This window comes from Elephas maximus, chromosome 21 (assembly GCF_024166365.1).
Source record: "Elephas maximus indicus isolate mEleMax1 chromosome 21, mEleMax1 primary haplotype, whole genome shotgun sequence".
NCBI classification, from domain to species: Eukaryota; Metazoa; Chordata; class Mammalia; order Proboscidea; family Elephantidae; genus Elephas; species Elephas maximus.
Window position 1 is genome coordinate 28,334,106 of NC_064839.1, and position 25,197 is coordinate 28,359,302.

Sequence of the window (25,197 nt, forward strand, 5' to 3'; positions counted from 1 at the left end):
GGAGGGAGGGAGGGTGGGAGAGGGGCATTCACTAATTAGATAGTAGATAAGAACTACTTTAGTTGAAGGGAAAGACAGCACACAATACAGGGGAAGTCAGCACAATTGGACTAAACCAAAAGCAAAGAAGTTTCCTGAATAAGCTGAATGCCTCGAAGGCCAGCGTAGCAGGGGCAGGAGTCTGGGGACCATGGTTTCAGGGGACATCTAGGTTAACTGGCATAATAAAATCTATTAAGAAAACATTCTGCATCCCACTTTGAAGTGTGGCTTCTGGGGTCTTAAACGCTAGCATGCAGCCATCTAAGATGCATTAATTGGTCTCAACCCACCTGGATTAAAGGAGAATGAAGAACACCAAGGACACAAGGCGATTACGAGCCCAAGAGACTGAAAGGGCCACATGAACCAGAGACTACATAATCCTGAGACCAGAAGAACTAGATGGTGGGTGGCTACAACCGATGACTGCCCCGACAGGGAACACAACAGAGAACCCCTGAGGGAGCAGGAGAGCAGTGGGATGCAGACTCCAAATTCTAGTAAAAAGGCCAGACTTAACGGTCTGATTGAGACTAGAAGAACCCTGGTGGTCATGGCCCCCAGACCTTCTGTTGGCCCAGGACAGGAACCATTCCCGAAGCCAACTCTTCAGACATGGATTGGACTGGACAATGGGTTAGAGAGGGACGCTGGTGAGGAGTGAGCTTATTGGATCAGGTGGACACTTGAGACTATGTTGGCGTCTCCTGCCTGGAGGGGAGATGAGAGTGTGAAGGTGCTAGAAGCTGGCAAAATGGACACGAAAAGTGAGAGTGGAGGGAGAGAGCAGGCTGTCTCATTAGGGGGAGAGTAACTGGGAGTGTGTAGCAAGGTATATATGGGTTTTTATGTGAGAGACTGACTTGATTTGTAAACTTTCACTTAAAGCACATTAAAAATTATAAAAAAAAGAAATGAAACAACATATTGTATTGGGCAAATCTGTGGCAGAAGACTTCTTCCAAGTGTTAAAAAGCAAAGACATTACTTTGAGGACAAACATGAGCCTAACTCAAGCCATGATATTTTCAATCACCTCATATGCATGTGAAAGCTGGACAATGAAAAAGGAAGTCAAAAGAAGAACTCATGCCTTTGAATCATGATGTTAGCAAAGAATTTTGAATATATCATGGAGTGCCAGAAGAACGAACAGATCTTAGAAGTACAGCCAGAATGCTCCTTAGAAGTGATAATGGTGAGATTTGATCTCATGTACTTTTTTTTTTAATTGTGTTTAAGTGAAAGTTTAGAGCTCAAGGTAGTTTCTCATATAAAAATTTATATACACACTGTTATGTGAGCCTAGTTGCTATCCGTATAATATGTCAGCACACTCCTCCTTTCCACCCAGGATTTCCCATGTCTAGTCAACCAGCTCCTGTCTCTTTCTGCCTTCTCATCTCACCTTTGAACAGAATTGCCCATTTAGTCTCATGTATCTACTTGAAATGAGAAGCACACTCTTCATGAGTATCATTTTATGTCCTATAGTCCAGTTTAATCTTTGTTTGAAGAGTTGTCTTTGGGAATGGTTTTATTTCTGAGTTAACAGAGAGTCCGGGGGCCATGTCTTCTGGGGTTCCTCCAGTCTCAGTCAGACCATTAAGTCTGCTTTTTTTACTAGAATTTGAGTTCTGCACCTCACTTTTCTCCTGCTCCGTCAGAGACTCTCTGTAGTGTTCCCTGTCAGGAGGGTCATTAGTGGTAGCCAGGCACCATCTAATTCTTCTGGTCTCACACTGATAGAGTCTCTGGTTTATGTGGCACTTTCTGTCTCTTGGGCTAATATTTTCCTTGTGCCTTTAGTGATTTTCATTTTCCTTTGCTCGAGGTGGGTTGGGACCAATACATGCACCTTAGATAGCCACTTGCTAGCTTTTAAGACCCCAGACACCACTCACTAAAGTGGGATGCAGAATATTTTCTTAATAAACTTTTTTATGCCCATTGACCTAGATGTCCCCAGAAACCATGGTCCCCAGAAACCATGGTCCCCAGAGCCCCGCCCCTGCTACTCTGTCCCTTGAAGTGTTTGGTTGTATTCAGGAGACTTCTTAGGTTTTGGTTTAGTCCAGTTGTGCTGACTTCCCCTGTATTGTGTATTGTCCTTCCCTTCACCTAGGATAATTCTTGTCTACTATCTTTGGGTGGGGTTATCTAGTTAGTGAATACCCCTCTCTCTCCTTCTCTACCCTCATAACCATCAAAAAATATTTTCTTCTGCATCTCATGTTCTTTGGAGTGTTATTAGGAAAGACCAATCCCTGGAGAAGGACATCACGATTGGTATAGGAGAGCATTAGCAAAGGAGAGGAAGACCATCAAAGAGATGGTCTGACACAGTGTCTACAACAATGTGCTCAAACATAGCAATGATTTTGAAAATGACACAGGGCCTGGCAGTGTTTCTGTTGTGCATAGGGTCACTATAAGTCAGAACCAATGTCATGGATTGGATTGAACTATATCCCCCCAAAAATGTGTGTATCAACTCGGTTAGGTCATGTATGGTCATGTGATTGTAATTTTATATTGAGAGGATTAGGGTGGGATTAAAACACCACCTTTACTCAGGTCACCTCCCTGATCCAAGGTAAAGGGAGTTTCTCTGGGGTATGGCCTGCACCACCTTTTATCTCTCAAGAGATAAAAGGAAGCAAGCAAAGAGTTGGAGATCTCATACCACTAAAAAAGCAGTACCAGGAGCAGAGCATGTCCTTCGGGCCCGGGATCCCAGTGCCTGAGAAGCTCCTTGACCAGGGGAAGATTAAGGACGATGACCCTGCTCCAGAGCCGGCAAAGAGAGAAAGCCTTCCCCTGGAGGTGACAACCTGAATTTGGACTTGTAACCTACTAGACTGTGAGAGAATAAATTTCTCTTTGTTAAAGCCATCCACTTGTGGTATTTCTGTTATAGCAGTACTAGATGACTAAGACAACTGACTCGATGGGCCTAACATTAACAAAGAGCATTGACTCCAAGCTGAAGAGAGGAGGGGCTATACTTGGCTTTCTAGCTTACCCACAGTGACTCTTCCACACCTAGTCCCAAGCTTCGCTAACCTTCTCATTCTTAAGAATGTCTTGTCCTATTATTCTCCAGTTAACCATTCCATTTGCCTGATCTTTGCTCTTTAAGCATAAGGAGAGCACATATGTAGTTTATCATAACATCACATAGGTCGAATTTTTTAATGCTGGTACTCAACAACTCTTTATTGGAAGGATGTACTAACATATTGAGCATGAATTATTAATTCTGAAATGCTGTGCTAAGGAAATGTGAGAAAGAGGAGTAGTTGGTGCAAGGAAGAAAAAGAAGAAAACAATGAAGAAAAATAATTTGAGTACTACTATTTCCATATTTCTATTGGAAAGTACAATGCCTTCTAATTTATATCTTAAAAATCCTAGAATTCATATCTCTAGTATTGAAATCTCTATTCCAATTTCTTAAGACTATGCCTGTATTGATTCACTGTTCATTTGCAGAATTACTTGAGGTCCATTAGACAAGGGCCCTCATTTTAAGAATAGTGTACACACTGATGAGTCATCACGAGTCGTCTTCCTGCCACAATACGAAGGAACTTCTTAATAACACAGTGGGAAGTGGCATGTGAGAAAACGGGCTCCTCGGGGCATGGTAGGTTCAACTGTATTGATGGAAGTTTGGGAAATAGTGCCTTTTGAGTGTCATACATATGTTTGAGTAATTGCTTCATCCTGGATAACCAATATTCACAAAAGCACTATTTAAACTGTCTCATTTTTTAAAAAGCCCAACAAATATTCAGGTTTGCTTGAATACTATTTCTCTAACCTACATTAGCATTTCCTTCTGGACTTGCTAATGTAGGTTAGAGAAATAGTATTCAAAGGACTTCATCATTGCTCTGGGTCCTGCTCCCCTTTTTACCTGTTCTGTTGAATTTCAAGTCTTTGGTTTGGAGTAATATTTTGGCATTTTCCTGTGTTTGCATACTAAATACAGCTTCCATGACTTTGACTCCTCCTAATTTTTTTTTTTTTTTAAGGACTTTTTTAGGAGCCCTGGTGGCAATGGTTAAGCACTCGGCTGCTAATCAAAAGGCAGGTGATTCAAACCCACCAGCCACTAAGCGGGAGGAAGATGTGGCAGTCAGCTTCCATAAAGACTACAGCCTTGGAAACCCTACGGGGGAGTTTTATTCTGTCCTACAGGATCGCTATGAGTCAGAATTGACTTGATGACAATGGGTAAGAACTTTAAGTCTTATTCTTATTCACCAGACAGCTAGATACTCCGGTAGATAATCCCAAACTTGATTTGGATCCTGAGGCCCACCTAAAAGGCACTTCAACTAGACTCTTCTCATTCCCCAGCAAGCAGACTTCATGAACACAAGGTAGAACTAATAAACATTTGATGGATGCAAATAGCATGTGTCCATTTTTAATATGCTCTCTCCTAAAATATGCAATATTATGTTTCCCTCTGCAGCATTAAGTTGAATCTTATTGTCCTTTATCAAAAGCAAGGTTGTGTAATGCAACGTATCAAACCAGAATGTATAAAATAAATAAATAAATAAAGGCTGGTTGAAATGACTCCCATAAGTATTTGAACATCAGAAAAGGGCGTCAATCTCTCTTTGTCAAGATGTAAAATAGGGGATTTATTTTGCCTTATGAGTATAATATTATGTATCACTGCTCAGCCTACACAGCATCTTTGTTTCTTTCAGAATAGAAACATTATAACGTTTTGGTCTCCAGGAGGGACAGAGGACTCACCAATCAGAAAAGAGCTGGTTTTAAACCCCAGATTGGCACTTCCCAATGTTTTTCCTCTCTCTGTATTCTTATGCTATTTTTACCATTATAAATAACTTCTTTTATTTCCCAACTCAACAAATATTATATGTACAATGCAGTGACACCGGTTATGTGCATCCATTGCCACTCTCCTTTTCCAAATCATTCCACCACCATTAATGAAAACTCATTGCCTCCTAAGCCAAGACTCCCCACTTCAGAGATGACTTTTAAAAAAATGTATATTTTATTGATACACACAGTTTGATAGCTTGATAACTTTACCACACCACGTTGATATCATTTCAATCAAATCAACTTACCATTTTGTGTTTTTGCATCTCAGAATATCTAATAAATATATATTTACCTCATATAAACACAGGGAAGCCTGAAAGAGCTGGAACTAGGTGGGATTGCCTTGCTTTTCCAGGTCTTAGAGGTTTCCACCTTTGACAGAGTGCAGCCTTACCACTTTTCTATCACTGGAAAATATTTCAGTTTTCCTTCTCTGACAGGTTTCCGCCTTACACAGATCCCATCTTTCGCAGGCTTTACTCTATATATTTACACCACGGACTGAGAGGAAGGGTAGCAATGTGTGGCTTTGGGATCTAGAGCATTAGCTGTTAAAATGTAGTCAAACAGATTTGCTAGTAGAAAAGCTCAGTGTGCTAATCCGTGATAGACATGGAGATGTGCTACCCAGATCCCCCTTCGAGTAAGGATACCCCAGCCGTGAGGCGTACAACCAGTAGACGATCTACAACTGTCCACTCCTTAGGCTCTGCCTCAGTTGCAGAGAGCAGAGGTTATTCAGAGTTTAAACAAGCATAAGGGCCCTATTGTGTTGGCATGATGCGGAACTCCTCTGATGAGCAATACTCCCTCCACAGAGCCCCACTGAGTTTGGCCAAGGTTTCACTGAGACTGCGTTCAGTTTGATTTCTCCCTCTGCCCAACCTGCTTCTGCCCTCTTCCTTTCACTGGTGTTGGTAGCTAACAAATACCTTGCACCTCAAAGTGTATCTCAGCATTTACTTCCAGAAAGCCCAACCTGCCACACATATGTTTAATGGGAATAAGAACATGTATAATTCATAGGGAGTTCCTGGGTGGTGCAAATGGTTAACACACTCAGCTGCTAACTGAAAGGTTGGAAGTTCAAGTCCACCCAGAGGTGCCTTGGAAGAAAACCTTGGTGATCTACTTCCAAAAGAAACTGTCCTTGAAAACCCTATGGAACACAGTTCTATTCTGACACTCATGGGGTCACCATGAATCGGAGTCAATTCAATGGCCAGTCTTATGAATCATATATCTCATTTCCTCTTTGTTATTAGAAGAGTAAATGAGACATATGTGAAAGGCACTGTACTAAAATGCTAAATACGCATGAAAAATGATCCCCAGAATTTTTCAGCATTATCTACTGAGTTTACCTACTTTCATATTGGAGAATACATGCTAGAGTTTACTGATCATACTACAGCCAGTCTATTCTAAGAGAAATTCTATTGCATGTCACCTTATGCTTGTAAATAAACCAACACTGCTGAAATCAGGGCATTTACCAAGGCAATGACACTCAGAGACTGGGGTTTGCCTGAGACACTCACCAGCCTCAATTCCAAAAACTCTACATCCTAGCCATCTCTGAGATCTGAGGAAGGGAAGGAGGGAGGTAGCAAAACAGAGTTCCATAATAAATCCATTCAAGAAACGAATAAATCCCCCACTTTAAGCAGGTAAGATCACAGTATATGTCAGGATGCCCTCCACAGTCTGTGTTGGCAGACCTGGGGCATCTCCTAAAAGCCACACTAAACGAAGCCAGCTTCTTTAGGCAGATGTGAGTTTGGATTTGAGTTCAATGTGATTAAGGTTCCCAGAGCACTAAAGCAAGCATGTTGTCGCTGTTGTGTGCCGCTGAGTTGATTCCAACACATAGTGACCCCATGTGACAGAGTAGAACTGCCCCATAGGGTTCCCTAGAGTATAGTCTTTATGGAAGCAAATTGCCAGGTCTTTCTCCTGGGGAGAGGCTGGTGGGTTTGAACCACAGACCTTTCAGTTAGCAGCCAAGTGCTTAACCGTTGAATCATCAGGGCTCCTAAGGCAAGCATAGGGATGTCTATTCCTATCATGGGTAGCTGAATTCTAATACAAAGACAAAGAATGCCTTCAATTGCTAAAGGTTTAAAAATTATTTTTAAAATCTTATCTTCAGGGAGTTTATGAGAGAGAGTAAGACCCTGGAATAATGTGGGAGCCAGCTATTCAAGTTACTGATGAAAACCCAAACTCCTCTCAGCCTTGTGGAAGGGTCAGCAAGCTTTTTAATGAAGTAACTAGCTCAGCAATGACTGTGAGGATGGTGCAGGACCAGGCAGTGTTTTGTTCTGTTGTACTTGGGGTTGCTATGAGTTGGAATCAACTGGACATCATCTAACAACAACAACAAATATTTTAAGCATTGGAGGTCATGACTACTTAACTCTGCAGTTGCAGGGCATAAAAGAATGAGGGTGGCTGTGTTCCAATAAAATTTTATTTGCAAAAAGAGGTGGCAGGTCATATTAGCCCCTGGGCAGCCGTTTGCTAACCCCTGGCCTAGTATAAAGGGAGTCAAAGAATTCACGAAAACCATGAATCCTTCTTCTCTGGTTACTGGGTTCTATGGAAAGAAAAATGGGGTACAAAAGTTTACGTAGTGATAAAAACACACATATTCTACTAGGAAAAAAATTCTGTGATAGGTGCCATATTCTGTGCCATCAATATCTAGGGCATAGACCAGCCCAGAGAGCTGAGTACCCACTCTTACATCAGCGTGGCTCATCTGTGCTCCAGATACTCAGCAGACCAAAGCAGGAGTCAAAGATCAAGTGTGCTGATTTTGCTCTTTCACTTTTAGGGTTCCAGCGCATCTTAGCAAATTCACTTACCTGTGCTGTCCTATGGCTAAGAAACTCGAGTTCAGACTCATCTGACCACAAACTCTTTAGCCCCAACAGTGTTCCTTAGAGCACAGTTAGGAGATATTGCCCTTGGAAAAAGGCAGTGAATCTTTTTTTTTTTTTTCAGATTTAACAGGTATAAATGTACTTTTTACATGATAAAAAATGATTTGTTAAACATTGTTTTCCAGCCTCTATATGGAAAATTTATAAGAGGATACAATTTTGAGCCAACTGCAAGTGAAGATGCTATTTCAAGCCACATGTAATGAAATAAACCCCTTAGTTATGAATCAGTTATTATATTTCACTGAACTCCAACTGTTTCTTTCTCACTGCTTAATTTCATTCTAGCTTTTGTTATTATGCCTAAAGAAACCATTTTAACATTTTCTCACATGCACTTTGAGTATCAAAAATTCCATCTACAAGTTTTCAGCTTTTTGCCTCTAATTGCTCCACTGGTTGGGCTAACTGCTTTAATAAATAATATTATCTGAGTTCTGCTAGTCCCAGAATTCTAACGTCCCTGCATCACATACTATTTATTATTCCTCTAAGGAGGAAAAAAGAGCCTTTTTCTACCCCTAGCATTTCTTTACAGTCAGAGAGAGAGAGAATAAAAAATGAGAGAAAACCATAAACACACAGTCCAACCTCCAAATTAATACCTGGTTCACTGTAGCATGAGATATGTCTCCCTTATCATCATTGGATATCTATGTTGCCGCTATTGAGATTTCATTAGAAATTCCCTTCCTAAATGTGACCCAAAAGCTCCATTTTGTGGTTTTACTTATCATTTTCAGAAAACATTTATTAAGAGCTACTTAAAGAAATACAACCAGAATTCTACTTAGAAGAAATATAACCAGAATGCTCCTTAGAAGCAAGGATGGCAAGAATTCAACTCACTTACTCTGGACACATAAGAGGAAAGACCAACTCCTACGAAGGGACGTGATGCTTAGAAAACAGGAGGGTCAGTGAAAGCAAGGGAAACCCTCAGTGAGATAGATTGACACAACAGCCATGACAATGGGCCAGGCACACCAATGACCATGAAGAAGACACAGGACCAGGCAACATTTTGTTCTACTATAAATAAGGTAACCATGAGTCAGAGCTGACTTGACAGCAAATAACAATAACATTTAGATAAATGGGAGGGACTTGGGTTTCTCATAGCAATTCAGCCAGCCTCCTGACTACAGAACAAGCTCCATAGGGTCAGAGGCTGTGTCTTTTCAACACTTTATACACCTTTCCTGGAAAAGTGTGGGTAAAATCCTTATTTGTTGGACAACTAAATACATAAGTTAAAATATAGATGAATAAATAAGTTACCATATGAATGAGTGAATGAATGAAAATATATGTGAATAAGCAAATGAATGTATGGCTTACTGAATCAAGCACTGCTAGCTGAAGTAGCAGATGACTAGTGAGTTCTTCTACACAGTGGTTTAGAAGAGTTGATACTTTTGAACCGGGAGACAACCGTGCTTTTACTTGCTCAGACAGTGTATAGGCATTAAATGAACCGAGCTTCAACACTAGGCCCTTAACAAAAAAGGGAGCCATTGGCGAGATCCAGGATGAAGTCAATCAACACACAGTCGGCCCTCCAAATTAATCCCAGCTTCTCTACAGTGTGAAATATTTCCACTTTTGCATCACTGGATATCAGGACTGAAAAGAGGATTTTCAGGAAAAGAGCTCATTAACAGCCTGCCTACTAAATGAGTTGAATAAGGATAGGAATAAGGGTAGGAAAAAATCATGAGACATTCTTGTGTTGAGCGGGCACACACATTCACTAGAGGGATGAGGACAACAGAGCACTGTGTCCACTGTGATCTTGTGTCAACCTCCTACTCTGCCTGCTGAATGGCCATCATTCCCTCTTTTAATTTAAGCAGCTCATGTAGACTTACTCAAGGTGACTGCTTTGAAAGAAACAGGATGCAGTCACATGCCATGTCAAAGCAACAGTGACACAAAATGTGCATTTGAAAGGTATTCATTCAGAGGATACAATGGGCCAGGCCGGAAATTGACAATAGCAGGTTTACAAGAAAGCAGCGAGTTATTTTTCTTAATATTCTGTGCTAGGAGATATTACCTTAAATATATATAATGTGTTCCATGTAACACCATTAAAGAGTGTCTTTTACAAACTGCGGGCTCAGTAAATATAGCTACCATTCTCCTCTTCCTCTTTTAAGATGCTGTAACCTAATAGAGCTTGCACAAACATAGTGGGCAACAGTTTGATTTTCAGAGTATGAACAGACAGACTTGGGTTTAAACCCTGGTTCCTGCTTCCACTTGTATCAGCATGCACAAGAAACTCAACTTTTTACAACCTCCACTCACTTCTCCATAAAAGTGTGACCATACTGCCTACCTCGTGGTGTGTTTTGTGCGAATAAAGTGAAATCATATGCAAAAGAAACTTAGAATAAAGTCTGTTTTATTAAATCAAAATCACATTTTTTTCTCCTTCTTCTTTAATCACAATTTGGTTCACATCAATAACAACAACCCCCAACATAAGGGCTGGATGGATGAGTGAAGAACAGACCATTCATACTCTAGTTTACTCCAGACTTGGTTCATATTCCTTCTTTCCTCATCTGCATCTTAAATTGGCTAAGGATATTTACAGAAGGAATAGCTTATTATTTCAATTAGAGTTGGCCCTGCTAAGCTATCCCAGCTTATAGAGGATCAATTGGAGTTTCAGAGTTTATCAGGAAACAAAGGCAGTGTGGCATAGAGAGTATATTTTATTGTCAGAAACTCCTAGGTAAACACTGTATTGCCAGTCTGTAGTGTTGGTGAATTATTGTTCAAGTTAGTCTTTTTAACCTCAGTTTCCTCATCTGTTAAATGGGGACAATAAGAATACATATTATTTCCTAAAAGTGTTAGCAAATGAATTGAGATTGTGTAGTTAGCACATATTAAACAACTCACAAGGAACAATGTTAGCAGCAGCAGTAGGGGTAAATTAAACTATTGCTGCTGTTGCTGTGTGCTGTTGAGTCATTTGACTTATAGTAATCCCATAGGGGAGCTGTCCCACAGGTTTTTCTTTGTTGTAGTCTTAACGGAAGCAGATTGCCAGGTCTTTCTCCCACGGAGCTTTCGGATGGGTTCAAACCACCAATCTTTCAGTTAGCAGCTGAGTGCTTAACTGTACCACCAAGGCTCCTTACTACTTAGCATATAAATGGTAAAGAAAAAAAAAAAATCAATCATTCTGCACACAGCCAGCCACCTTTAGGGAAGAAACTCTTTTAAAATGAGTTATTGTTGTTGTTAGGTGCTGTCAAGTCGGTTCCGACTCATAGTGACCCTACGTACAACAGAACGAAACACTGCCCAGTCCTAAGCCATCCTTGCAATAGTTGTTATGCTTGAGCTCATTGTTGCAGCCACTGTGTCAATCCACCTCATTGAGGGTTTTCCTCTTTTCCTCTGACCCTATACCCTGCCAAGCATGATGTCCTTCTCCAGGGACCGATCCCTCCTGACAACATGTCCAAAGTATGTAAGACCCAGTCTCGCCATCCTTGCTTCTAAGGAACATTCTGGTTGTACTTTTTCTAAGACAGATTTGTTCGTTCTTTTGGCAGTCCATGGTATATTCAATATTCTTCGCCAACATCATGATTCAAAGGCATCAATTCTTCTTCCGTCTTCCTTATTCATTGTGCAGCTTTCACATGCATATGATGCAATTGAAAATACCATGGTTTGGATCAGGCGCACCTTAGTCTTCAAGGTGACATCTTTGCTCTTCAATTCTTTAAAGAGGTCCTTTGTAGCAGATTTACCCAATGCAGTGCGTCTGTTGATTTCTTGACTGCTGCTTCCGTGGCTGTTGGTTGTGAATCCAAGTAAAAGGAAATCCTTGTCAACTTCAGTCTTTTCTCCATTTATCATGATGTTGCTCATTGGTCCAGTTGTGAGGATTTTTGTTTTCTTTATGTTGAGGTGCAATCCATACTGGAAATCCTGGTGGCATAGTGGTTAAGTGCTACAGCTGCTAGCCATAAACACTGGAGTTTGAATCCACCAGGCCCTCCTTGGAATCTCTATGGGGCAGTTCTATGACTATGAGTCAGAATTGACTCAAAGGCAATGGGTTTAAAATGAGTACCAGGTGTTTAATTAGCATTTAATATTCAAAATTGATGGTGGCCTACCTCTTGTTAATAGGTGAAGTTATTAGCTACTACATATCTTATTTAATAACCCTATTTAATTATCCTGGTAACCCTGTAAGGAAGGTAATATTTTTCTTTGTAAAGATGAAAACACTGAGTCTCAGTGAACTCCAGAGGCTGATTTCCTGATCTTGAGGCAGCAGTGACAGGATCTGTACCTTAGTCTGCCTAAATTCAAAACACACGATCTTTTAAATAATTTACCTAACTTTATTTTTTATTATTGAGAGGCATATAGTATTGCCAAACCAAAAAAACCAAAACCGTTGCCATCGAGTTGATTCTGACTTATAGCGACCCTATAGGACAGAGTAGAACTGCCCCATAGGGTTTCCAAGAAGCAGCTGGTGGATTTGAACTAGGGACCTTCTGGTTAGCAGCTGAACTCTTAACCACTGCACCACCAGAGCTAGCAAATGCCTAATTAACGTTCCAGGGAAAAAGAGGGGTCCATGAATTTTTCCCCATGTCACTCTCTGTTTTCCCATTAGAGAGAATATATAGAAATAGATATAGGTATAGATACACGTACCCTTTCCCATTGAGTTGATTCCAACTCATAGCGACCCTACAGGACAGAGCAGAACTGCCCCATAGGGTTTCTAAGGAGTGATTGATGGATTCGAACTACCGGCCTTTTGGTTAGCAACCTGAGCTCTTTGTAAGTATATTAAAAATACACAGTAGTTACAGCTTGGCAATGCACTCTAAAAATAACTTGAGACTCAGAGAATGTTGGTCAACCAGTTAATGACTTCATGTTTTAACAAGGCAGATGCCATAACAAATGTCTATTTCTTGATGGATGGCAAAGTAAACATTCCCTTAAAAGATGGATACATTCTGGCCAGCATATAAAATATGGCAGTCCTAAACAGACAATAATGCATAGTTGTTTGATAACCCTGACTACTCATGCCCCCTAGTTCTGTTTAAAAAGGTTAAATGACTCTAAATCTGTCTGCCAGACTCATAAGGAACAATGCATTGCTCTGGCTAGTCAGGAAATTTAATTCTGTACTGAAATTAACCAAATGTGCATAGCTGCTGTCTATAACCCAAGAGAGGAGAAAGACAGAAAAGAAAAAAAAAGCGTAGAAATGCAGAAATGATGCTGAAAAATGCAGTTGATGATTCTTACATTCTCGTTGTATGCAGCAGATCCACCTCCCTTTAGAAATGTGCTGGGCCCCTTCTAACTAACACATCAAAGCCCTGTTATAAATGCTTTGTACCAGCATCCACCCTTTCTTTGGGTGGGATCATAGATGCCAGGGAAGTAGCATTTGCTTGACATTTATCAGGAGCACAGATATATCCACGTCATCAAACGGTACTTTATCTGTCCACCTCTGCCTGGTCATTCAGCCTCAGATCCCTTTACCTTACCTGAAAGCTACATGCCTCCAAGCTGGGCGGCTGTTGCTGGACAGCCTCAAGTTGCTCTAGACATGCCTTTCATACCAATGACAACAATACAAATAACAATAGCAGTAACAATCAACCACAATGATCATCATCATTTATTGCCCTATGAACTGGAATTACGATCTCTAAATCTAAAGGTCTATATCAGTGAAATGGATAGATAATAAAATGTGGGGAATGATGGACCTGAATTTAAACTCAGCTCTGCCATCTCAGGGGGAAGTGGTAGTTCGGTGGTAGAATTCTTGCCATCCATGCAGAAGCCTCGTATTTGATTCCTGGCCAATGCACCACATGGGCAGCCATTGCCCGTCTGTCAGTGGAGGCTTAGGTGTTGCTATGATGCAGAACAGGTTTCAGCAGAGCTTCCAGACTACAGGTGTCCAGGAAGAAAATCCTGGTAGTCTACTTCTGAAAATCAGCCAGTGAAAACCCTACGGGTCACGCCGGTCATATCCTGTTGTGCATGGGGTCACCGTGAGTCGGGAGTGAACTAGACAGCAGCTAACAACAAAAACAACTGCCAATTCAGGGTTACTTTCACAATGGTATGCAACACTCCTCATATCTCATCTCTATCTGATGAAGCACATGTCTCTGTAACAAGAAGACCATTCTCGCTGGTTCTATGGCTTCACTGTTGGAGTTTATACATGACTGTGCTACTATTTGAACCCTTGGTTTCTGTAAGGGCCTTTGGCTCAGCCCCTATGTGCTCCTTGCCGAATCATATGCTAAACTGGCTCCATGACAGCTCTCTCAGTTGGACCAATGCTGCCTATCTTTTCACATCCTGTCTCTTATGTTTGGAGATGTGAGGAAGGCAACAATTGCTCCCTTCTCTGATCCTTTCAGAGAAAATCAAGCAACATAAAAATGGAACAGATTCATTCCTTCAACAAATATCGCTGCAGCTTATTTATCTCAGCCTTCTGGTATAGAATCATTAGATAATTTCATTATTAGGTTAGGAAATGGATGCCCACATACATTTTTCTGAATGTTTCCTCTCCTTGCATTCAACGTTTGGTGCTTTGGTAGATACAGTTGTCATTGCCAAATAAGGGGCATTCTGTATGTCCAAGCATTTTGAATTCCTTTAAAAATGGCCAACTGACGATCCCTCATATCCCCAGGTGGAGTTTTTTCTTCTTAGAGATTGGGCTTTTCCGTAGGAAGTTCGTTTTGCATCTGCATGGCATGAATTCTTATTTATTACACTGACTTCAGAAATAGCTTATTGAAAACAGCTCTTCTGAATCTGAAAAGAATTATTTTTTGGCCAAACACAAGTTATTTGTTGCACCAACTAATCCTTCAAGGACTCAGTCCCCTTGTGAGTAACTGGAATTTAATACATAAAAAATAAGTGAATAACTAAAATTGAGCAAGCTTAGTTCTCCATTGTTTCCCTGAATAATGAGAAAGATGTCTGAGTTAGACACCAGTGACCAGGGCACTGAATGAGTTGTTCTGATCTGAAATTTAACTCATAGATTAACCGGGCAATTTCTTAAAACTGTATTCCTCCCTCTTGTTCTTTTTCTTTTTTTTCAACAAACATTTCTAAGACGATATTTGAAATCAACACTCAAACACATCAACAGCCAACCCTTCACCCTTGGAGGCCAGTGAGCATGTTGTAGATTTTCAGCATTCTTTTGGAAAAAAAGCTATTTAGCTTGAGCACTGTATTGTCATTTGGGTGACTGGCATAAGAGAAAAGACATGTACTGTTCGACCAAAAAAAAAAAAACTTGAAAATTGAGCCTCATTTCTTAAAAAGACAGAAAAACTTTAGTACAAGATTATTTCTCAGTCAGGGAAAAATAACACAGCAAGCAAAGTATAAACAAAACGTATTTCTGAAATGAAGAAAAATGCTATCTAAAAGGAACCAGTCTGAGATGCTGATCTATCAGAAATGCCCATGAAGTGATAAGAAGATGATTTCAAAACCAAATACTAAACACAGAAATAAGATCAGAGATTCTTAATGTGTTGACACAGTGGTCTCATGCCTCTAAATTCTTACATATAATTCACTGTAACTGTCGAAAGGATGAACCAGCCAGGCTTTACCAATGCTAGAGACGAGAAAGGCACAAACACACACACAAAAAAAATAAAAAATAAGAGACTGACCTACGCATGCTGCAAGACATTTGTAATTTTGTGTTTTCATTAGCTTTCAGAAAAGTGTTAATTTTTCTCCACACTTCCTCCTTTTGCGTTCAACCCTTGGTCCTTTGATAGATAACAGTTGCCTTAGTCAAATAATGGACATTGTATATGTTTTATTTACGTTGAGCATTGTATGTAGCTCTTAGCAGGTACCTGTGTGTGTATGTGTGTGTGCATGCACACACACACACACATACACAAACATACAGTTTTATACACTGGCTTAATTTCCTTGTCACGTGAGCATAGTCCCAAAGGCAGCCACATGGGCTGTATACATAATTGCATTTTGTACTCATGTGCTTGTCATCGGAGCTAGCCAGTATTCCTTTCAAAAGGAGAAATACCTTATAGGGCTGGAAGTAATATCAGGGTCACGAGCAGTCACTTGGCCAATCACAGAGTTGATAGCAGCATTTTCATGAACTTCGAGGAGGTAAGTTGGTGAAGAGAAGACAGGGGGTTCATCGGAATCCTCAACCACAATCTTGACTGTTGCCGTGTCTTTAAAAGGCCCCCTGCTGCTGAAACGTGGGTCAATATGGACATTGGCTGCCTCCACCTTCAGCGTATAGGATTTTTTGGTCTCAAAGTCCAGAGGCTGTTAAGAAATGACGGAGATGAATGTTTCTCACTAATGACCACAGCAGCAAGAACAAATGAGTATAATGCTGATGGATGAAAGTTATACGCACATAAGCCCATTCGTGAGCCTTAATGGGATCGCTCTGCATTCCCCCAGATCCAACCTGTAAATTTTATGGGCATTTATTGATATCTGTTTATTATACGAGTTCAGTGAATCTAATCTCCTATTGTTTTGTTTTGTTTTGCTCATTTCACTTGGAATTCACAAAATATTCACAGTCATGAATTGTGCCATCAAAATTTCACTTCAGAGTCAGAATAAAATTTTACTAGTGATGGCATGACCTGCATACCAATCAGCCAGTTAATCGGGCCTCTGCTGGTAGGAGATAAGGCAGCGCAGAACACAGTCTCTATAGGGGAAGAATATTTGATCATTTCTGCAACAGTGTGTGCAACGGAAAGAACTAGAAATAATCATTGTTTAGTCCAAGGAGACATTACAAAGCATAATTTAGCACTAATCCTAACAAGTGCTTTCTTATTTCACTTCCAAGGCATTGCTGCTCTGCTGATCATGTGACTACAATGAGGCTTATGATTTTTTAGGGCATTCTTGGAAGGTGTCTGAGTATTGTGCTATACGTAGGCGGGCATATAAAGAAAGATGTACCCAGATGCATATCTACTGGTGTTTATATTTAGAATAAGGAAGAATGAGAACAGTGCAAAGAGATAGCTGGGTCTGGCTGCTCATCCCCACCAACCACTTAAAAGCAATCTGAAATTACCTCATTGCACCATTATGACAAGGTTGCTGACATATTAATACTTCATTCCTTAACAGTCTCATAGACTTCAGTTAATGACCTAGGCAAACAGAGCTGGGTAGAAGAATGCAGTCCGCTTAAATACCCGGAAGCCCATCTGCATCAGAACTTGTACAGACCAATTCTCAGTAACTCATTGTACTTCACAACTCGTCAAGGCTCAAAGAGATAGTTTAGGTTTGCATTACAATTCCTCCTAAGAAACAGAACTTTGAATCTGCAATGCAGATTAAAAGAAAAGGAAGAAGAAACTAGAACACAAACTGTTATTAGTGAACTCTTTCAGAACTCCCATGCAAGCTTTAAATATATATTCTTACTTTGAAAATTTGTGTTGATTTTTATATTTAAATTCAGTTCTAATGAGACTTGGCTTTTTTTGTTTTTTGCAATATTTTCTAGTAAATAAAGCAGACATTCACTTCCCTGTCTATTCTGAAATTACTAGGCACTTGTACCCATGAATAGATGATTCAAAATCAGCATATTCACAATTTGCCAATCATCTCTACTGTAACAACTTTGCAATTCGGAATTCTTCGCAAATACTGTTAAATATAAAAGATTAAGTTCTGCTTAATTCTTAGCTCAACATAAAGACAATACATTCTGATGTCCTTAGAATTTTATCAGACAAAAATAGGGGTCCATCAATTGTGCAAATATGACTCCCTGGACATTGTTTGCTAGAGTAAAACATATGTGTTTCTCAGTGTCAAGGCACATAGTCACACCAACAAAGTATATGCTTCTAAATTTATAAATAACAGTGAATAAAAAATACAGCAGAAGGCTAATTGCTTTAGTTTATAAAAGCACCTTATAGTATCAAAGGATAGCAGCTAATAACAATAAAAATGACATTAGAAATCATTAGCCAAAGAAAATGTGACTCTGGGTTATTCAATAATTGACTCAAATATAATTGTACTATAAATGGTTTCAACTATGATTTTTAAATACTTTGCAAACTTTAATCCTAGACTCAAGCCAGGATCCTGGTATGATAATGGTGTTGCCCAATAAGAAAGCAATAAATAAATAAATGGCAGATTTTTTTTTTTTTTCCTGAATGGATTTTAAACATTTATTTTGTGCACAAAATTATATATAGGAGACTCCAGGCTCATACTGAGAATATCTCCCCAATGGAGATTCTAGAAGCAAGATCGTTAGAAGTAGATTCCTGGTTAAGACGAGAGAGAATGAGAAAGCAAGCTTGAAGTCATGCCAATGTAATGCTGACCAAGACCGAGGTAGAAATTACTGGCTCCCAATAGTGCAAACCTTCATCTATCCTCCTATTCACGAACAAGCAAATCTATTTAAAGATTAGCTTGTCCTACTTTATGGCAAAGATATGAAGAACGATATTGAACAAAATAATCATGAAGATAAGAGTATTTATTTTTACTTGCAAATGCCTTGCACTCATAAAATAATGAAGTGTGTTCTACTCCTTTCTTACCAATGCAGATTTCACGATGAGAAATAGAAATGAAAGTTTTTGTACTGAATTTTTTACATCTACTACAAATAACCGGCTGCTGGCAGAAGTAGTCACAGACTGTTAGTCATTATCTCTACTACTGATAGAGATGTTTGTTTCTCCAATGGTAGCCCCACTTCTAGGAACAAAGATCAGATGAGCTTCATTTTGGTAACGTTTGGACATTTGGCCCATGGTATGGAGAACTCAGTGGTAGCAAGTTAGGTTCTATCCTTTTTGCCCCAGAAATAGGCAGGATAACTAAATCTATCTGCTCTGCCTACCTACTCTGCCTGTCTTTGAATTTCCCTGACACCAGAGTCTAAAACAAGGACATGGAAACCTGTAATGCATTGGGGAAGATGGCCCTGGAAGCAGGAGAGCGGACTTAAAGATTATTAGATAGGGAAGGATTAAAAACCAATTGAATTTATCACTGCCGTGGGCAACTGATGCTTGTTCCCACTGGGAATCCCCCTAGGAACCGTAGACAATATACTCAGAATTGTTCCTTCAAAGGACTGAGACTATCCACCAATTTTTGTTGCCTTTGGCTGAGGTTTGCCTTCAGAGCACTGCCTTCCCCACATAGTTGGACTACCCTGTGTAGGGCTGAGGAAATTCCTGTGGCTTAGAGGAAAGCACTGGATAGAGAAAGAATCAATGGGTGCTTGAGAGAGAAGACTAGCATCAACCATGCTAACTGTCCATCAGAGCTATAACAAAAATGCAAGGTGAGTAGAAAGGATATGAGGCCTGAAAAACACTTTCCTAGCCATCATCTTCCATAGCAAAGGAAGCCAAGCCTTTACCAGTGCTACGATTCTATCCATCAGGAGGTCCACTCAACACCCCCAAACTTCAAACTCACGTTTCAACGAGGTATTTTGAAGATAAAGAAAATCTTCCTTAGCTTACCCGTCTTAGTCTTATAATGCCATCCTGGGCCTGAGCATCAGAAGTGATTTCAAAGAGTGCTGTTCCATCTCCATCAATGATGTCATAGGATGACTGTGCATTTTCACCAATGTCCTGATCATTGGCTTTCACCCTTCCTATTGCAGTGCCAAGAACTACATCTTCTGGTACTGAGAAATGATACAGACCTTAGAAAAAAAGGAGAAACACCAAGCATTGCACAAATTTCATTCATTCATTTAACAAGTATTTACTGAGCACATCCTTTGTTCTGGGCACTCTTGTAGATGTTGCCAATTAAGTTATGAAAAAGAGAAATATTTCTTGCCCTTGTGGAATGCACAGTCTTTTAAATGTGGCAGAGACAAACAGTTCCAAGGAAAAAATAATGATATCCCTTCAAGACTTTTCCGATATAGTACATACTCAACCATATGTTTACCGGGTATATATTTGGAGCACAGTTATATCACGATATTAGTGAGTGTTTGTGAATGTTCTTTCCAATTTGCTGCCCTTGGGGATATTTACTGTTGCCCAACATAAAATATTAAGCTAATTTTGGCATAGAAAGATGCAATGCCTAACACACTGAAAGTCACTTTTGAACTTACCTTTTTATTTACAGACCTGTAGACCATTTTTGATAAAATCCAATTACTAAACTTCTGTGCCCTGCAGCAAGCTGTTCATACACATGAAACACTCCTCTTGTTACTAAAGTCTTCATTGCTCTCAAGACCAAAAACCCTACCTTCAAATATCTCTAAGAAAAATATAATTACAGTATATATTCAATCTCCTATGAGGGCAGGAAAACATGCCTAATTAGTGGCATTAGTGCTATTCTTATTCAAATTACTTTAGTTGATGCATTACTGTCACTCACTTTCATTGGTGTAGGGGAAGCTGTTAGTTCGAGAAATATAACCTCTGGCCATTACCACTTCAGTGTCCACCTGCCCTACATCCAACTGCCATCTCCTGCATTTCTTTACCTGAGGGTTTTCACTGGCCTTTAGCACCCATTTCATCCACTGCATGTCAGGTGAGAACTGCTAGAGAATTAATGTCCACATGAAAGCAGTCCTCAAAGACTCACAAGTGTTGGTATATAAAGTCCCCAGACCCTCCCTCCTCTGGTAAGGCAGCTTTGAGCTATATTTCTTTCCAACATTCCAGAATTTCTGCAATAGGATAAAGATCCAGTCATCCCCATAGTAGCTGACTTGGTACTGCACATTTTATTCTATCTCTGTCCTTTCCTTTCTCACTTCCTCACTCCCCTGCTGGTGCGTTCCTTGAGGCCATCTTCAAGCTACACTGCTTGTACTCAATTTCTTCTCTCAGCATCTCTTTCTGGGGAACCTAAACTCAGATAACCAGGATGCTTTAGTCCCATGACAACAATAACAAGGGACAAATTAAACATTTAATGAATGATACACTCAAAAAGAAAAAATAAAATTTGGAGAACATTACCTAATACTAGTTTGAAATCAATCACTGAGTCCCTTGGATAAACTAAGGCTCATGTTACTCAATACAACAAGATTGGTTCAGGTGGTGGAGAGGTTTCTTCTAGTATAAACACATTTTGACTTAATGGTGAAATGAAGCTAAAAATAAGTAAAGAATATGTGTCTTTGAATCATGAAATAACGAGGTTAGGGAATAAACATGTTTTTCAAGTGGCTCTGCCATAAGGAAGGCTCTGAAAATCACCATGTCGAATACAAGGTTCCCCATTCTCTCATAATTGGTCTAATGATTCCATTTCCTTCAAACTTTTGAGATAATCCCTTTATGTAGGCTTATTAACTAAATAAGCCAGCAAAAGACTTCACCTTGCTGCCAGTCCTGTATCAGGGAGCCTTGGGAGACCAGCCAAATGGAACATCTCTGAACCACTGCTATTCTGCCCTATTCTGCTCACTCTCATCATCTCTATCAGTGTGATCATAGCTAATAGTTATTACCCCTAAGAAAGAGAATGCTTCTGAAACTTATCTGCCACTGCTGAATTGAAACAATTATTTTCTGAGAAAGAAGAGTTGCATATTAGAGCATTAACTATAATGCAACTGGAAAGGAAATAAAAGAAGAGCAGAGGAAGGATAGGAGAAAAGGTTTTCTTCATTTCAGTGATTTGGTAAAAGAGTGTCACATCATCGCCTGATTTTTAAAAGGCTAGATGTGAACATTCTAAATACTCTTAATGAAAGTTCACCTTCTTTATTCTTTCTACCTTGGAATTCCTGCAGGTCTATTCTAAAGGGTACCTCGAGTGTATCATTTTCAAACCCCTTCTCTCTTTCTTTCTCTCTCTCTCTTTATCCTCTTTCTTCAAAAACTGGGTCTCTTATGGTACTTCCTATCCCAGCAAACAGCACCAGCATGCATCTAAATCTCACACGTCAGAAATATCATACTCTATCTTCCTCAAGCAAAAGTGGAATCTATCCTTAGTCATTATTAACTCTGAAGGATCTATTGTTATCTATATACTTTTCTCCACTCTCACTGCTACCATTCCTGCTTGCCAACGATATCACATTTAACATAAATGATTACAAACACCTCTTAAATGACTGCAATATGGAGAAGACACTGGAAGAAGGCCAGCTTTAATTTTCTCTGACTCCCATGGAACTAAATCCAAATGACTAAACCTACAATTTAAAATCTTTTCATGGCTTCCCAGTGATCTTAGGATAAAGATTAAAATATAGCACCTAAAATGGCCTATATAACCAAGCATGGCTGACTCCTGCCTTTCCTGCCAATGATAACTCTCCCACCCCCTTGTTGTAACAGTCTTCCCCTTGTCTTCTATGCTCCAGCTCCAGTGGAGTTCTTTCCATTCCCATACAGGACCATGCACCCTTCTTCCACAGGGCTTTTGGGCTTCCTTTTTTCTCTTTCTGCAATGCCTACCACTGTACTCCTGCCTTCACCTCGTTCAGCAAATTTATCTTTCACATTACAGTTCATGAGTCGCTATGCCACAAAGGCCTTTGCTGATCATCTCTCTCTGCCAGATTACTTGGATCAATGCTCAGAAGAAGAAGAAAAGAGAATGGTTTCTATGAGAGCACAAAAACGTTGGCGAGTAATGATTGCCTCCCTGATTTGTTGATGATGGCTTCCTAGATCCTGAGGAAGAGTATGGCTTTGTCAGGGAAGAAGAACAGAGTGAGTGATCACTGATGCCCACTCAGTGACAGAAAGGAGGAGTATCTGTTGTGCAGCAGGTGTACTACATGCTGGCCTTCCCTACCACAGACACTAGACATCTGGTTTCTTTTATACAGTGAACAGGACTGGTGATGGAGCAACAGCTCAAGTGCATTTTCTTCATCCCCCCATGTTGTCTTCATGGGAGATAATGCGGAATAAAGAACACATATCTGGCAGTCAAACATGCTGGTTGCAATTCCCAGCACCACTATTTACTATCTGCTTGATCTTTGGAGGAAACCCTGGTGGCACGGAGGTTAAGAGCTACAGCTGCTAACGAAAAAGTTGACAGTTTGAATCTACCAGGCACTCCTTGGAAACCACAGGGGGAAGTTCTACCCTGTCCTATAGGGTCACTGTGAGTCGAAATAGACTCTACAGCAATGGGTTATGGGGTCTTTGATCTTTGTAAAAGATTTTAATATCTCTGAAATCTCTAATGGGGTTAAAAGCATCAAAATGACAGGATAGTTAGTTGTTATATATCTATATATCTGTATCTATATATAACCCATTAACCAAAAATTAGATATATACATATATACCCCTGGGTGGTATAAATGGTTAACCTTTCGGCCAACTGAAAGTTTGGAGGTTCGAGTCCACCCAAAAGTGTCTCAGAAGAAAGGCGTGCATACAGATCTACTTCTGAAAAACCAGCCTTTGAAAATTCTACCCTGACATACATGGGGCCTCCATGAGCCAGGGTCAACTCCACGGTAACTGGTTACGTGTGTGTGTGTGTGTGTATGTGTGTACATGCATGCATATATGTGTATAACCATACCTTGCACATAGTAAGGACTCACTGGCTGCTAATAGAATTTTGGATGCCACTGAAAATTATAATGTAAATGCAAATGAAAATATCATACTTATATTTTCACCCAGTGTAGGAAATCCACTTACTCTGTGCAAATTTCGGAGGATTGTCATTAACATCGGTAAGGGTAACTGTAAGTGTTGTGGTTCCAGACAGGCCACCGGAGTGCCCACCCATATCTTTGGCTTGGATAACAACCAGGTACTCCTCCTTGGCTTCTCTGTCCATGTTAGGAAGGGCAGTTTTTATAATAGCTGAGGAGGAAAAATGGGAGAATAAATTTCAGACAAAGAGGTCACTCAGTACCAGATGTATGAATAACACACACACACACTTAAAAATATACAAACATACATACATGGAGTTCCCAGATAGTTTTGTTTTAGTCTAATATTTAACTGCTGCATATCTGTGATGCCAGCACGGAGAAAGATTATAGAATGGACATTAGTGAAAATTTTGCAACAGCATATTTTATATACATTTAAAATTTATTTAAAAAAAAAGTTGCAAAAACATACATTAGAAAGTAAACTGAATGCCATATTCTTGCCTATGAAATTAAAGTATAAATCATAACACAGCCTCATCTACCCAGGAAAACCCTGGAAGTGAAAGAATCCTACAATTTATCACAGATCCCAGTTCCCCTACAAGAGAAGTAAATACACAAACAGCTTGAAGGCTCTAAGGTCAAAGATAAATTATTCTGAAGCTGACAGACATATTAGAGATGAAAGAAATAAATACATTATTAGAACTAACTCAGATGAACCAACTCATCACAATAAATACGGTTAGGCATCTAAGTTCAAAAATACTATTCAGCTATATTTAGATTATCATTGTTTAGTTACATCTTTTCTAAAAGATCTTGTAAGAGTAATAAATATTTTCGAAAACTGGGAAAATACGGAAAAGAAATAAAGCAAAAATTGTTCAGGGTAACAAATTCAACAGTGCTGCAATATTTGTGATTTTTCTTCTGATATATTTTTGTGGTTTTGTATGGGTCTGTCATTCTATTTGTTTCACTAGTAATACAATATTCTTTTTAAAGATTCAAAATTTGCTAAACTATTTCTGTAGTTATTTTGAAAACCTTCCTTCATTTCTCTCCAGACCCATCTCCACACTTCTCTTTCAGAGAGACATGTTGACACTTTGGTGTGTATAATTTATGTGCAGATATGTGCATGTGTGCATATGCACTTTTAACAACAGATGTGAATATGATATAGGCATTGTTCTGGGACTTTCCTTTTTGCTCACAGTATCTTCGACATTGTTTCTTGTCAGCTGACAGAAGCCCATCTCCTTACTTCTTACAGCTACATAATTTTTCACTGTATAAAATGTACCTTAAGTAACTTAAGCATCCCATTTTGATGGATATTGCAGTTATTTCAGATTTGTTTTACTTCTTGGAAAAATTATCAAGATGACAATAGTTTTTTTGTGTCCTGCATTTTATGTAACTCTATATCCTAAGGATCAGGCAGTCTTTCTTTTTGTGCATGGGGTAGCTATGAGTTGGGGCACCTGTACAGCAGCTAACAACTATATCCTAAGGTGTTCCCCCGTATTGCTATAAGTCCTTACTATAATTTATTGTTATTATCTTAGAATATTCCCATTGAACATTCTGAATATTCTG

General features: G+C 39.6%; 1 protein-coding gene across 7 annotated transcripts in view; it reads right to left on the bottom strand.

Annotated features, from left to right (window-relative positions):
• The window catches only part of CDH8 (cadherin 8), a 420,824-nt gene that overhangs the window by 159,442 nt on the left and 236,185 nt on the right, over window positions 1–25,197 (bottom strand). For 6 of the 7 annotated variants that reach the window (XM_049864203.1, XM_049864205.1, XM_049864201.1 and 3 more), the window contains 3 exons: window positions 23,627–23,794; window positions 19,478–19,665; window positions 16,000–16,253 (listed from right to left, as the gene is read on the bottom strand). In XM_049864203.1, the coding sequence (XP_049720160.1) occupies window positions 16,000–16,253; window positions 19,478–19,665; window positions 23,627–23,794 (610 nt within the window). The remainder of the gene's footprint in view (window positions 1–15,999; window positions 16,254–19,477; window positions 19,666–23,626; window positions 23,795–25,197) is intronic. The other variant, XM_049864204.1, reaches the window with a different exon arrangement.